Source organism: Galeopterus variegatus, unplaced genomic scaffold, assembly GCF_000696425.1.
Source record: "Galeopterus variegatus unplaced genomic scaffold, G_variegatus-3.0.2 Scaffold621, whole genome shotgun sequence".
Taxonomy (NCBI): Eukaryota; Metazoa; Chordata; class Mammalia; order Dermoptera; family Cynocephalidae; genus Galeopterus; species Galeopterus variegatus.
In genome coordinates, this window is record NW_007726732.1 from 209,177 (window position 1) to 221,969 (window position 12,793).

General features: G+C 45.2%; 1 protein-coding gene across 3 annotated transcripts; it reads left to right on the plus strand.

Moving 5' to 3' along the window:
* The first annotated feature begins 559 nt into the window (after positions 1 to 559).
* UBOX5 (U-box domain containing 5) lies at positions 560 to 11,776 on the plus strand. Of its 3 annotated transcripts, none has more exons than XM_008570638.1 (4): positions 560 to 625; positions 2,334 to 3,534; positions 8,912 to 9,073; positions 11,051 to 11,776. In XM_008570638.1, exons 1-4 carry the CDS (start codon positions 572 to 574, stop codon positions 11,257 to 11,259), a joined length of 1,626 nt encoding a protein of 541 aa, XP_008568860.1. In that variant the 5' UTR covers positions 560 to 571; the 3' UTR covers positions 11,260 to 11,776. The 3 variants fall into 3 exon arrangements, with proteins under 3 accessions (XP_008568860.1, XP_008568861.1, XP_008568859.1); XM_008570639.1 differs by having other exon boundaries at positions 568 to 625; positions 11,056 to 11,265; XM_008570637.1 differs by having other exon boundaries at positions 568 to 625; positions 11,122 to 11,265.
* Positions 11,777 to 12,793: the final 1,017 nt, after the last annotated feature.

Consider the following 12,793-nt stretch of genomic DNA (forward strand, 5'->3'; position numbering starts at 1 on the left):
TTGGATTAGATTCCTTTTAAGGTGCTTTCTAACCCTAAGATTTGCTTTTTCTTGATAATGATGTTTTTGACTTTTCTAATTGTTTTTGTGTTAATAAGAAAACATAATTGCATTGACAAGTGTTAAATGACAGAGATGCCCAGTACCACTATGATTATTTTCTGTGACCGTTTCCAATATAAACCCTCTGTTCTTTCTCTGAGTTCAGCCACTTTGGACCATCTCTTTTTCATGTGGGCAGTGCCCTGCAGAGCTGATAGGCCTTGCTTCTGTTGGGTCTTTGAAACAGCTGTCAGCCAGAGAATTAGTAGTCTTTGCCAGCCTATTGAGTCTGCAATAGAGACCTCCATAACTTTTCAGTGACTAATTTTTTCCCCAGTGTCATATGTAGGGATACCAGGAGAGTGAGTCTAGAGTGTGTGTGTGAAAGTTTTTGTTGTTTTCCTGTTTGATTCTCTTCTCTTAGGAATCAACTTCTGAAAGTTTAGAATTGAATTTTAACTAATACCAAGTTTTATTTTTTATTTAAGGCTGTTTCTGATGCTCGGAAGCTATCCTTTCAGCCACAAAGATGGTAATAAATCTTTGCCTCCCACAGTTCAGACCAAGAATTCACTGCAACAAGGTAAACAAAACAAATATATACACATATACACATAAATATATGATATTTATTTTGCATGTTCTTCCCCATTCCTGCCTTGCATATGTGAACTTGGTTCAGGCTTACTGTACTTTGTGGGTTTTTTGGAGTATTTTTGGTGGCTAGCTGGTAAGGACATTCAAACTCTTGACTTTGGTGTTATAACACCAAGGCTTCCTGTACTTAGACTCTCAGTATTTTTAGATTCTGTCAGCTGGTATTTAGATAAGCATGGGTCAGGCTCACCTCTAGAATCATGCAGCACCGTTACGAGGGAAGCTGTGACTCATTTTGTGCAAGGTCTTATTCATTATCCTTTTCCCTCTTTGATGATCAATTTCTTTTTTTTTTTTTTTAAAAAAAAATGACCGGTAAGGGGATCTTAACCCTTGATTTGGTGTTGTCAGCACCACGCTCAGCCAGTGAGCGAACCGGCCATCCCTATGTGGGATCCGAACCCGGGGCCTTGGTGTTATCAGCACCGCACTCTCCCGAGTGAGCCACGGGCCGGCCCATTGATGATCAATTTCATTTCCACTCAAAGGCATAGCAAAGGTAGAAATACTGTCTCCACTTCTTTCTAATTTCTAATGCTAGAAGTAATGGCTTGTATTTGTTATTTGAATTATTTGTTATTTATTATTTGAATTAAAGCTTTCTTCCCCTATGCAAAGGAGTGTATCTATTCACGGTACAAAGGAGGAAATAAGGAAACACCAAGGGAAAAATTGAACCCCTTCCCTAATTCGGAGTTTCTGCACATAGAATACTATTTAAAATTCCTAGGTTATTAGGCTGACTCCTTCAGACAAAAATACCTTAAAAATTTCCATTGGTTCTAACAAATATTAGAAATATTAGAAGGGGAAGAAGTTACAAATCCCACCCCCAGCACATTCACTGTTTCAATTTCCTGTAGTCTTTTGTGGTCCTTGTTCTGTGCACACATTTTTTTTACCAAGTTTCTTTTTTTTTTTCTTTTTTTTCTTTTTTTTTTCTTTTTTTTCTTTTTTTTAAAAAGATGACCGGTAAGGGGATCTCAACCTACCAAGTTTCTTTTTTTTTTCTTTTTTTTCTTTTTTTTAAAAAGATGACCGGTAAGGGGATCTCAACCCTTGCCTTGGTGTTCTCAGCTCCACGCTCAGCCAGTGAGTGAACCGGCCATCCATATATAGGATCCGAACCCGTGGCCTTGGTGTTATCAGCACCGCACTCTCCCGAGTGAGCCACAGGCTGGCCCACCAAGTTTCATCATCGATAGATTTACAAGAAACTTGTTTGTTATGCCTCCCTAGGAAAACTGTTAAAATACAAAATACAAATACAGAATTGAGAACTTTAATGACATTTTTGTCTTCCCTTAAATCTGCATATTTTTATACTCTGAAATAAAAAACCACTAGTATATCCTGCCATCTTTTCTCAGAGATGTTATTTTGAAGGGATTTTTGGTTCAGGTGGGTGGGTTTTGTTCATATTTTTAAGTTTGGGCAGTACTTGGGGACACGGTTGCCCTCAACCTTTGACCTGATTTGGGGTGCTTGCAAAAAAACCTGGGACAATTCAGTTTAATAGAGAAAATTTTAAAATGGAGAACTTCAGACTTCCTTTAAAGAGTTTTCTTAGAAGTGACAAGTTCTTGAAAACTAGTTGTCTTGATTTGGATCAACATGTCTCATATTTGTCATAGATATCAGCTGATGGTTATGAAGTAGAAAATCTCATCTCTGAAGACCTCACAAAGAGAAGTCATGGTTTCAGGACAGAGTATTTTATTAAGCCACCAGTCTATGTGACAGTTTCCTTTCCCTTTAATGTGGAAATCTGTAGGATTAACATAGACCTCACACCTGGGGGAGGCCAGAATGTCACTGGCTTGGAAATGTACACATCTGCCTTAACCAGCAGAACGTCTTGGAGTGTGCCTGAGTGCTGGACCCCAAGCCTGGTCGAGCCATCTATCCCCAACAAGGAGGCATTCACCTTGGTGGGCAAAGTCTTACTGAAAAACCAGAGCCAAGTGGTGTTTAGCCACAGGGGCTTCAAGGCCAGGCCACCTTTTGGCCCAGTGGAAGTCATGCTCCCCTCTCCTGCTGTTGTGGCCCAGGAGCTCTGGAATAAAGGAGCTCTTTCCCTTAGCCACGTGGCCCATCTCAAGATCTGTATTACCCATGTGACAGGCAGCGGTATCCCTTGCATCAAGCGGTTGGAAGTGTGGGGTCAGCCAGCCAAGACCTGCTCTCAGGAGGTGATAGACGGTGTCCTGCTGGTTGCCTCAGAGAGACTGCCGCAGGACCTGGCTCTGCAGGTCCCAGCCTTGCCCATGGAGAGTGACTGTGACCCCGGTGGCCAGTCTGAGGGCCAGCAGGCTCCCACCAACCTGCAGGAGCTGGCTGAGGTGACTCGGGATGTGCCTGAGGAGTTCCTGGATCCCATCACCCTGGAAATTATGCTTTGTCCCATGCTGCTGCCCTCCGGCAAGGTCATCGACCAGAGCACACTGGAGAAGTGTAACCGCAGTGAAGCTGCATGGGGCCGAGTGCCCAGCGACCCTTTTACGGGGGTAGCCTTTACTCCACACTCCCAGCCCCTGCCTCACCCCTCCCTCAAGGCCCGGATCGACCATTTCCTGCTCCAGCACTCCATCCCTGGCTGCCCTCTGCTTGGCAGAGCACAGACTGCACTGGCAGTGACCCCTTCTTCCATTGTTCTGCCCTCTCGGAAAAGGAAGATGGAGCAGCCTGCACCTGCCCCAGACAGTGGCCTTGGTGAAGAGGCTTCCTCTTTTTCTACTACAAGCCCTCTGCTCTTACCTTCTACCTCAGAGCACACTGCTAAGAAAATGAAAGCCACCAGTGAGCTCAGCCTTACACACATGGACTGTTCAACAGGTAATTCACTGTCCTGTGTCCGTGGCCTATTCTCATCCCCACTTTTCCCAGGTGGCACTCAGCACTGTTGCCCTTGGCTTTATGCTTTGCCAGCTTAAGTCCCTCAGGCCAGTGCCTGTGCTTCTTCCTCTCAGTTCTCGTTGTGGGCCCTCAGCTTTGTCTTCAGACCGGAGGAAACCTGGAGGCCTTGCAGGGCTCCTGTGTATTCTTCTTGTCTGTTCCGGGGCTTCAGTCTGCATGTTTTGTTTGCCCCTCTGATGATAGTTCCACTGGTAGTTGTGCCTTACTTGGGCTCCCTTTATGTGCCCTGGCCAGGTCAGCACTTTTTCCTGGGCCTGAAGCCTCTGGTCAGAGCTGCTGGGAGGAAAGACACCAGCCCCTCAAAACAGACCGTGTCTTTCTTCTTGTTCCTTCTTTACAGTTGCTCAAATATCAGTGGGCTCCTTTGGGTGTTGTTTCTAACTTTCACAGATGTGTGCTGATGGAAGCACATTGAGGTCCTCCCTGTTGCACCTCACCATCAGGTGCCACTAGCACACAGAAAAGGGAAAAAGTACTACGTCATAGGCCCTCCTTTCAGGAAAGAGTTACTGAAAAGCCACTCTGCAGGAAGTGTGGTCAGTAAAAGTGTGGATGAATTGCAACATTCTGTAGTGTGAGGTTTAAGCGTCCTGGCTGCCTGCCTCTTCCCAGGGGCACTGCCAGTGATGCTGCCATCTCCTGAGGAGAGCAGCCCTGGTTCACTTGGTGACCTCTGCAGCTGAACGTGTTCAGTCAACCACGTGGCTTTGCTTGAGCTTAGCTTTTCTCCCCAGTCACCCCCACTCACCCTTCACGTGTTTCCTCTTTCACTGGGCTCAGATTTGGGGGCCTTTGTTCTGCTGACCCCACATTCATGTTCATGTTCACACCCCAAGGCCCTGAATGAAAGACCATTGTGATTTTCATTTGTTCCACGTAAGATTGACAAGCAATATATTTAATTCTAGTAAGACAGGAGGAAAAGAAATATAAATAAAAAATGTCTTCTCAGCTGAGGAAAGCCTGAGCAGAAATCCTGGTGTCTCAATTAAGACATTTATCTTCAGGCCAGAGTAAATGGTTTAGGGCGAAGATTGTTTTAAAACTTAGAGAACAGAGCAAAATTAGTAAGATCTTTTAACTATAAAATTCAGTCAAAATAAAGGTTAGTCATTTTTGGAATCTAAGATTAGGGAGGAGTTTTAAGGTTGATTTCATAAAAAATTTTTACACAATCACTGTGCCATTTTAACTGAATCTAACCTTACTGCTCATTTTTTAAAAACAGAATGTATTTGTACAGTTTAAAAATTGTACACACAGAGAGTGAAACAGCTACTTTTTACCCTGTCCTCCTGGGCAGTTAAGTTGTTTCTAATTTTTTGCTATTACAAATAACACTGCCAAGAATTAACCTTGTACGTATAATTTTATACCTGTGCAAGTATCTCTATAGGACACCATCATAGAATTGGAATTTCTAGGTCAAAGGATATGTCCTTCTGTGAGTTTGATAGATATGGGTATCCCACCAGCAATGTGTGTGACTCTTCATAGCTGTACTAACACAGTGTGTTATCAAGTGATTGTTTGATAGGTTAAAAATGATGTATTGTTTTAGTTTTCATATCTCTTATTATTCATGAGGTTGAGCATCTTCTCATGTAATAAAAAATCATTTGTGTTTCCTTTTCTATGAACTGTCTGTTCATTTCCTTTGACCATTTTCTGTTAGTTGTTGGTCTTTTTCTTAATAGTTTCTAGGAGCTCTTTATATATTATGAAGATTAGCCCTTTGACTGTGATATAAACTAAAAACATCTTTTCCCAGTTCGTTGTTTGTTTTTTGGTGGAGGCAGGGCTTATCATATTTTTGGCCATCTGGGTTCTTTTTTAGGGAGTCAAATTTATCAGTTTAAAAAAAAAATTTTTTTTAGATAGCTTCAGGCATTTTATTAGAAAGACTTTACACATCCAAAGAAGCCTCTCATGTTTTCTTTTAGTATTTTTGTAATTTGATTATTATTTTTTAAAATTTAAGTCTTTGATCCATTTGGAATGGTATAAGGTATGGATCCATCTTAACATTTTTTCAGATGGCTACCCATGTACTCATTTATTGATTAGTCCTTCTTTCTCCCATTGATCTGTTATGCCACGTATATCATATACTAAATTCCTGTGTGTATTTAAATATTTCTAGACATTCTATTTGTTGGTCTCTTTATTCATGTTCCTGTAACACATTATCTTACTTTTTGTGGATTTCTAATATGTTTTATAAGTGTTAATTGCAAGATCCCCCTTATTGGATACTAGAGGAAACATCCCCCCCCATTTACAAAGTTTCCTTGATTATTATTATGTTTTTTTCCATAGGAATTTTTAGAGTCACCTTGTTTATTCTTCCCCTCACCAAAAACCCTATTTTATGAAAATTGGGATTGCATTAAATTTATAAAGGAACCTAGAGAGTATTGATACCTTTATGATGTTGACTCTTCCCATACAATGTGTTTCCATTAAGGTCTTCTTTTGTGTCCTTGCATGGTTTTAAGATTCTTTATATGGATTTGCCCATTTATAGTAAATTTAATCCTGGATTTTTTTCCTTTTTGATGATGTTCTAAACAGGGTCTTTTCTCCCTCCTTCTGATTTTTATTTAGATATATGAAACAAATATATATTTGATTTTAATATATATTGATTTTTTATATTAACTTTGTACCCCAATATCTACTGAATTGTTTTGTCTGTAGTAATTTTTCATCTGCCTCCTATGCAATCATATGACATGGACATAGTGATAATTTTATAGTCTTCTTTTTTATGTTTTTTAAGCTCTTCTTTCTTTCTCTTGCTCCTAACTGCTTTGGTTGGTTCCTCTGGCACAATATCAAATAATACAGCATCCTTGTCTTGTTCTTACTTCAGTGTGAATGCCTCAGCATAAGCCTGATGTTGGCTCTTAGGCTGAGATAGAGCTGTTTTTATTGTGTTAAAGAAGTATTAGTTATCTATTGTTATGTAACAAATTACCCCAGAACTTATTGGCTTAAAGCAGCAAAAATCCATTATCCCATAACTTCTGTGGTTCAGGAATCCGGGCATAGCTTGGCTGGGTCCTCTGCTTCAGGGTCTTTCAAGGCTGCTACCAAAGTATTTGGTCTCAGGGCTGCAGTCATCTCAGGGCTTGATTGGGGAAGGATTTACTTCCTGGCTTGCTCACATGATTGTTGCAGCGTTCAGTTCCTCGATGAATTGTTGGACGAAAGCCTCTCTTTCTTGTTGGCTGTTGGCTAGGAGCTCCCCTCAGTTCCTTGCCATATGGGCCTCTCCATTGGACAATGCTCTGTGTGGTAGCTGTGCATTCTAGAGAGTGTGCAAACAAGATGGAAATCATGGCCTTTTATAACCTAATCTTCAAAGTAATGTCCCATCACTTTCAATATATTCTATTTGTTAGAAGCAACTCCCTAAGTCCAGCCCATACTCAAAGAGAGGGGATACCCAAGGGCATGAATATCAGGAGGTAGGTTCATCAAGAACCATTTCAGAAACTCTTCCACAACATTGATTCCTATTTTATTGAGTGTTCTTATCCAAGATTGGTGATTGAATTTTGTCTAATGCCTTTTCAGTATCAGTGGAGATGCTACTGTGGTTTTTCATCCTTAGATCTTTTAATGTAATAAAGTGCATAATAGGTTTCCTAATATTGAACCATTCTTACATTCCTGGAATAAACTCTATTTGATCATGATTCTTTTAATGTGCTGCTTGGTTCTGTTTGCTAGTGTTTTATTTTGGGTTTTTGCATTCGTTAGTGAGATTAGACTATGGCAGTGTGTGCACACATGCAATCTTTGGTCAGATTTTGTTATCAATGAATTTTTTTGCTCCATAAAAAGAATTTGGAACTTTTCCTTTTCTATACTGTGGAACCATTTAATAGTATTAGAATAATCTACTCTTCATATATTTGGTAGAATTTCCCAGTGATTGTCAGTGCCTGGTGCTTTTGGAGGATAGCTCTTTGACAACTTTTTCTTTCTCCTTATGAAAATTAGTCTGTTTAGATTTTATTATTCTTTTAATTTTCTGTCTTTCTCTAAAAGGCTATGCAAAGAGTGCACTTAATAGTTAGGCCTGTGTCTCTGCTTTTGAGAGTAAATTTTAGCTAACATGACCCCCAGCAACTCCTGAAAACATCTGAGGTGCAGTGGGGTGAGACGAGGAGAAAGGTCCTTAGACCCCGATGTCTGTTCATGAAAGTCTCAGTGGTGTTGGCCTTGACAGACTTGGTGACACAGTATCGCCCTGACTAGTACTCCTCCAAGGCCCTAAGCTGATGTCCTATGTCCTACAAACTGTAGACAAAATGTTCCACTACCCTCTTTGGGGCAGTCTTAAAAATTCTGCTACCAGGCAGGTCCCTGGGACCTTTCTTGGGCAGCTGTCCTCTTACCCTTTTTCCATTCACACTCTTCCTATAGCTTGGCTTTCTGCTGACCACAAACAGAAGGTCCCCTAAATTGTGGAGCGGTCAGAGTGAAGTCTTAGTTACTCTGCTTAGTACTAACAGGAGAGAGAGGACACAAACAACTAGTGAGACAACCAGCCCTGCAGGGTGGCAGGGCTCCAGAAGGGAGGAGTTGGGAAAAGAGAAGAAAGAGGCTGCTGGAGAGGGAATAGGGGAGCAGGGAGCAGGAGTTCAAAGCTGGCATTTCGTGTCCTGCATGATCATGTCCTTGGCCAGCAGCGAGGCCTTTAGAAAACAGGGTGCTGTTCTGCAGTTGAGCCACAAGGAGGCTCACACCTGCCTGGCAATCTGTCCAAGAGGAGAAAAGCTGGGCAGAGCTGGTGAACCCTGAAAGCATGTGGGATGGGTAGGAACTGTCAGGGTTCCCAGGGCAGTAACTCCTGATGTTCTGTCATCACAGCCCACTAATAGACATTAGGAAGCAGTTTCTTTACATTTATGTGTATCTGAAGTTGGAACTGCCATTTTTGTAGTCCTCAAAGGACTTATATCTTATTCTTCTCTTTTGCCGAACCTGTCTCTGGATGTTGTGGTCTGTGCATCTCTTGACAGGTCCAGTGTCCCATGAGCAGAAGAGCTGGTGAACCCTGAAAGCATGTGGGATGGGTAGGAACTGTCAGGGTTCCCAGGGCGGTAACTCCTGATGTTCTGTCATCACAGCCCACTAATAGACATTAGGAAGCAGTTTCTTTACATTTATGTGTATATGAAGTTGGAACTGCCATTTTTGTAGTCCTCAAAGGACTTATATCTTATTCTTCTCTTTTGCTGAACCTGTCTCTGGATGTTGTGGTCTGTGCATCTCTTGACAGGTCCAGTGTCCCATGAGCAGAAGCTGTCACAAAGCTTGGAAATTGCCTTGGCATCCACCCTTGGCTCCATGCCCTCCTTCACGGCTCGGCTGACCAGGGGACAGCTCCAGCAGCTTGGCACAAGAGGGAGCAGCACTTCCTGGAGACCAGGCACTGGCTTGGGTAACATGGGCCCCATCCAGCTTCTTAGAACCTTTGAACTGTGCAGGACACTGGGCCATATCTCTGGGAGCTCTGTGGACCTGCATTTCCAGGAAGAGTTGAGGGGCTCCCTGTGAAATTGAGCTCTTCACAAGAAAGGCTTTCTTTAGTCAACCCTTAGTACTTCTGAGGATTTAGGGCTTGGCTACTCTCTGCTGTGTAAAATCTAATGTTAGTTATTCTCTCCTGTGGATTTTTGTTTCTCCTTTTTAATTTTTCTAATCTAGTCTGTCTCCTATCTGACATCTGAGGTACTTTATGTAAATGTGAAGGGAGGTTTGGGGTTGAGTGTGTCATCTTCAGCACTTCCTGTTATCAGTGGTACTTTCAGCTTGCTTAATGTTTGGTGCAAAGAAAACATCCAAGGCCAGGCTACTCTCTTTCTTGGCTATAGCACTCAGGAATGTTGAGGCAGGGCAGCCCCTTTAAACCACATTGCAGTATGTGTTCCCCCCGTGAGGACTTGGGCTGCTCAGTGAGTGAGTCCTACCCACCAGTTGGCTTGGGAGCTGCGCTGCATTTTAGTCCCCAGTCACTTTGTGTGGATGTCAGCCCCTCTCATCACATGTTGATTGAGCACGTGTGAGGTACTGTGCTGCCCTGAAGATAAACAGATGAGAGGAACAGATGTGGTCCTTACCATTAAGGGGCTTCCAAAAGCCTGGGGGAGGTAGCAGGCATGTGACTTGGTGGTATGAGAAGGGCTGACAGGCTCTGCAAGCTCAGGAAAGGGGCAGCCGGGGATGGCTTCCTGGAAGGGGCATGGTCTGTGCCAAGTGTCAGGATAAGGGCATTCAAGCAGAGGGAACAGCAAGCACAAAGTCAGGAGGCCTGCAACAGGAAAATATGTGCAGAAAATTTGAAGTTGCTGGACCCTAAAGTTGCTGGACGAGACTGTGTGGTAAGAGAGGTGAGGCTGGACAGGCCATTCAAGGGAGTCTTGACTGTCCCGTAAGGTGGTGGGGAGCCCCTAAGCGTTGTCAAGCAGAAGCATGGGTGGTCAGGTGGTATACATGGGTCACTGGAGGCAGCTTTGTGGATGGACTGAGAAGACAAGACTGGAGAAAAGTGAATGAATTAGCAAGAGTGGCCTGGATTATGGTAATGAAAATGGATTATGGTAATGATAATTGATGGAAAGGAGGGGGTGGGTTTAAGAAGCATTTCTGAAGCAATTTGGTTTGAGATGCCTTTGGGCTCCCTTAGAGAGTAGTGGCTGGGAATGGAAAAGTGGACCACAAGGAGGACAAGTGAGCCCATCCCCTGCTCCTCTCCAGAGGGGTGTGGATTGGGGGAGAAAGAGAAGCTTCTTTAGGCAAGGGCCATGAGGGAAGGAAGAACTATGGGTGCAGCTTTTGGAGGGTGGGGTGGCAGGAGCTGCCTGCTGTGCCCTTCTTTTAGGGAGGTCCTGCAGGAGTCGTGGAAGGAGGGAGAGCCTGCCCAAGGGGCCAGGGTGGCACAGGAAGGGGATTAAGGGCTCAGGAGGGAGCTGCAGGGCTCAGCAGGCAGGCCCAGCAGACAGACTGAGTTCTGCCCTCTGGTGACCTCCCTCCCCACTGACCTGCCCCAACCCTGGTGCACCGAACCATTTGCTGCTTTTGCCTTTTCTTGTCGCAGAGTGAGCTTGTGCCTTGCTCTGGCCTTGGCAGCCCTTCTTGGGGGAAAGTATACCTTACTAGGAGACCAGGAGGAAGGGCCCTGTCCTGCCTGCTGGCCTCAGAAGCCAGCTCTTCTTGAGCATTCATGGTAGGTCCAAGATTTGGTCAAAGATTGACAGAGAGGAGGTTCCCAGGTTCCCTGGGTCCCTGCCACCCTCTTCTCTTAGATAGGCTGGAGGTGGGCTAAGGAGGAATGAAACCAGGCTGTTGCAATGGTGCATGTGGGACCAAGGGAGCAGCTCTCCCTAACCCTGGCCCATTTTCCTCCCTGATTTACCAGAGCAGCCTGGGAGCGTCCTGGGCCACGAGTGCGCCTCCTGCAAAAGAGTGTTTTCTCCCTACTTCAAAAAGGACCTGGTGTACCAGCTTCCCTGTGGCCACCTCCTGTGCCGACCCTGCCTGGGTGAGAAGCAGCACTCCCTGCCCATGACCTGCCCGGCCTGCCAGCAGCCATTCACCAGCCAGGACGTGCTGCGAGTCCACTTCTGAGTGACCGGCCTCAGCTGGAGAAGAACCATCCCATCGCTGGGAGGGGCTGAGGGGCCAGATCTCAGGCACAGAGCTGCCCTTCAGTTTCCAGGTGGCTTTCCTTTATCACCTCACAGTGTAGCACTTGGCTGCAGCGAGTGAGGGGTTGGGGAGGGGCACTCCACTCCTGCTCAAGCGGCAAAAGGATAACAAAGCCATAGGGCTGGGAGGGGTGGGGGAGATGTCCCTGCCCTCCTGTTCCTCCTTGCCACTCCCTCTGCCAGAGCCCAGCGCCTGCTGGAGGCAGCCCCTCCCTGGGCAGGAGCACCCCTGCTAGGGGCCCCGAGTTGTCTGTACACACCCCCATCCAGCAGGTCAGTGTGCATGGAGCACAGCAGGCTGTGGCTGGGGATCTCAAAGAGCCTCTGCCTTGGCACCCCTAAGTGGACCATGGCAGGGTCTGTGGAGTGCATGACTCAGCCCTCGCCCACTGGCAGACCACGCTGAGCCTTAATAAAGTGATGGTTGACGTCTGCCATGGGCTTCCTCATAGCAAAGTGACTGTCTCTGTCGTCATATTCCTGTCCCCTACCTGCACCCACGCAAGTAGAGCTGTCACAGGGCAGCCACGAGCAGTCACTGCAACCTGTCAGGCTGTAATTGATGTCAGCAGCCTGAAAGGACAAAACTGGGGTGTTCCGATCTGTCCAGTGTGTGAGGACCCAGAATCACACAGCAGGGTGTGCATGCTGAGGAGGGTTGAGCGGCCTCCCTCTGGCCAGGCATCAGTGTGCACTCAGCTGGCTCCTGGAGCAGCTCTGAGGGAGAAGGCACCTTTTCTGCACACAGCCCATTTCTGGAAAAATACGTGTTCACAGGCTGCATTTTTTTTAAAAATTTTATTTTGTCGATATTTTTTCTCTTTCAAAATTTGTCTTTATGGAGTCCCAAAGGGAAAATATGTATTTATACAACTCTGTTTACTGTATCAAATGGGTTCTAGTCCACAGAAGAATGTAAGAAAATACACCGTGCTCTTCCCTGTTCCCCTCTGAGCATGTTTGGGAAGGAGCAGCCCAAGGAGAGGCCCACAGGTACTTCCTGGTTTATGCTTGAGATTAATCGCAGGCACCTGTGAACAGGCTGTGGACCACACAGTCCTGGTCCCTTCAGTCCTTGGCCACCCAGGGCTCCAGTCCAGACCCAAGAATATCGAGATCTGAAGTGAGGGTTAGGGAACCTGCATTATTGAGAGTTCCCAGGGGATTTGTCCACAAAAGTGGCTGTGGAGAGGTGATCTAATCCTTCCCTCTACTTTCCAATAGCGCTGACCTTGATACAGCCCTCATGTGAGACTTAAGGGTCTGTGTGGATGACCTGTCCTGCCCTGGCTGGTGAGGCTCCTGTGTCCCCTTTGGCTTTAAATGTCTGTGCCACTCCAGAATCTTGCCTTACTCTCCCTGTGTGCTTGTGTTCTTAGAAAAGCCCTCACATGAACCAAAGCACTTCTTGAGGGGTAGAGGAGGATGCGGATTCCTACCCTCAATCTCTCATG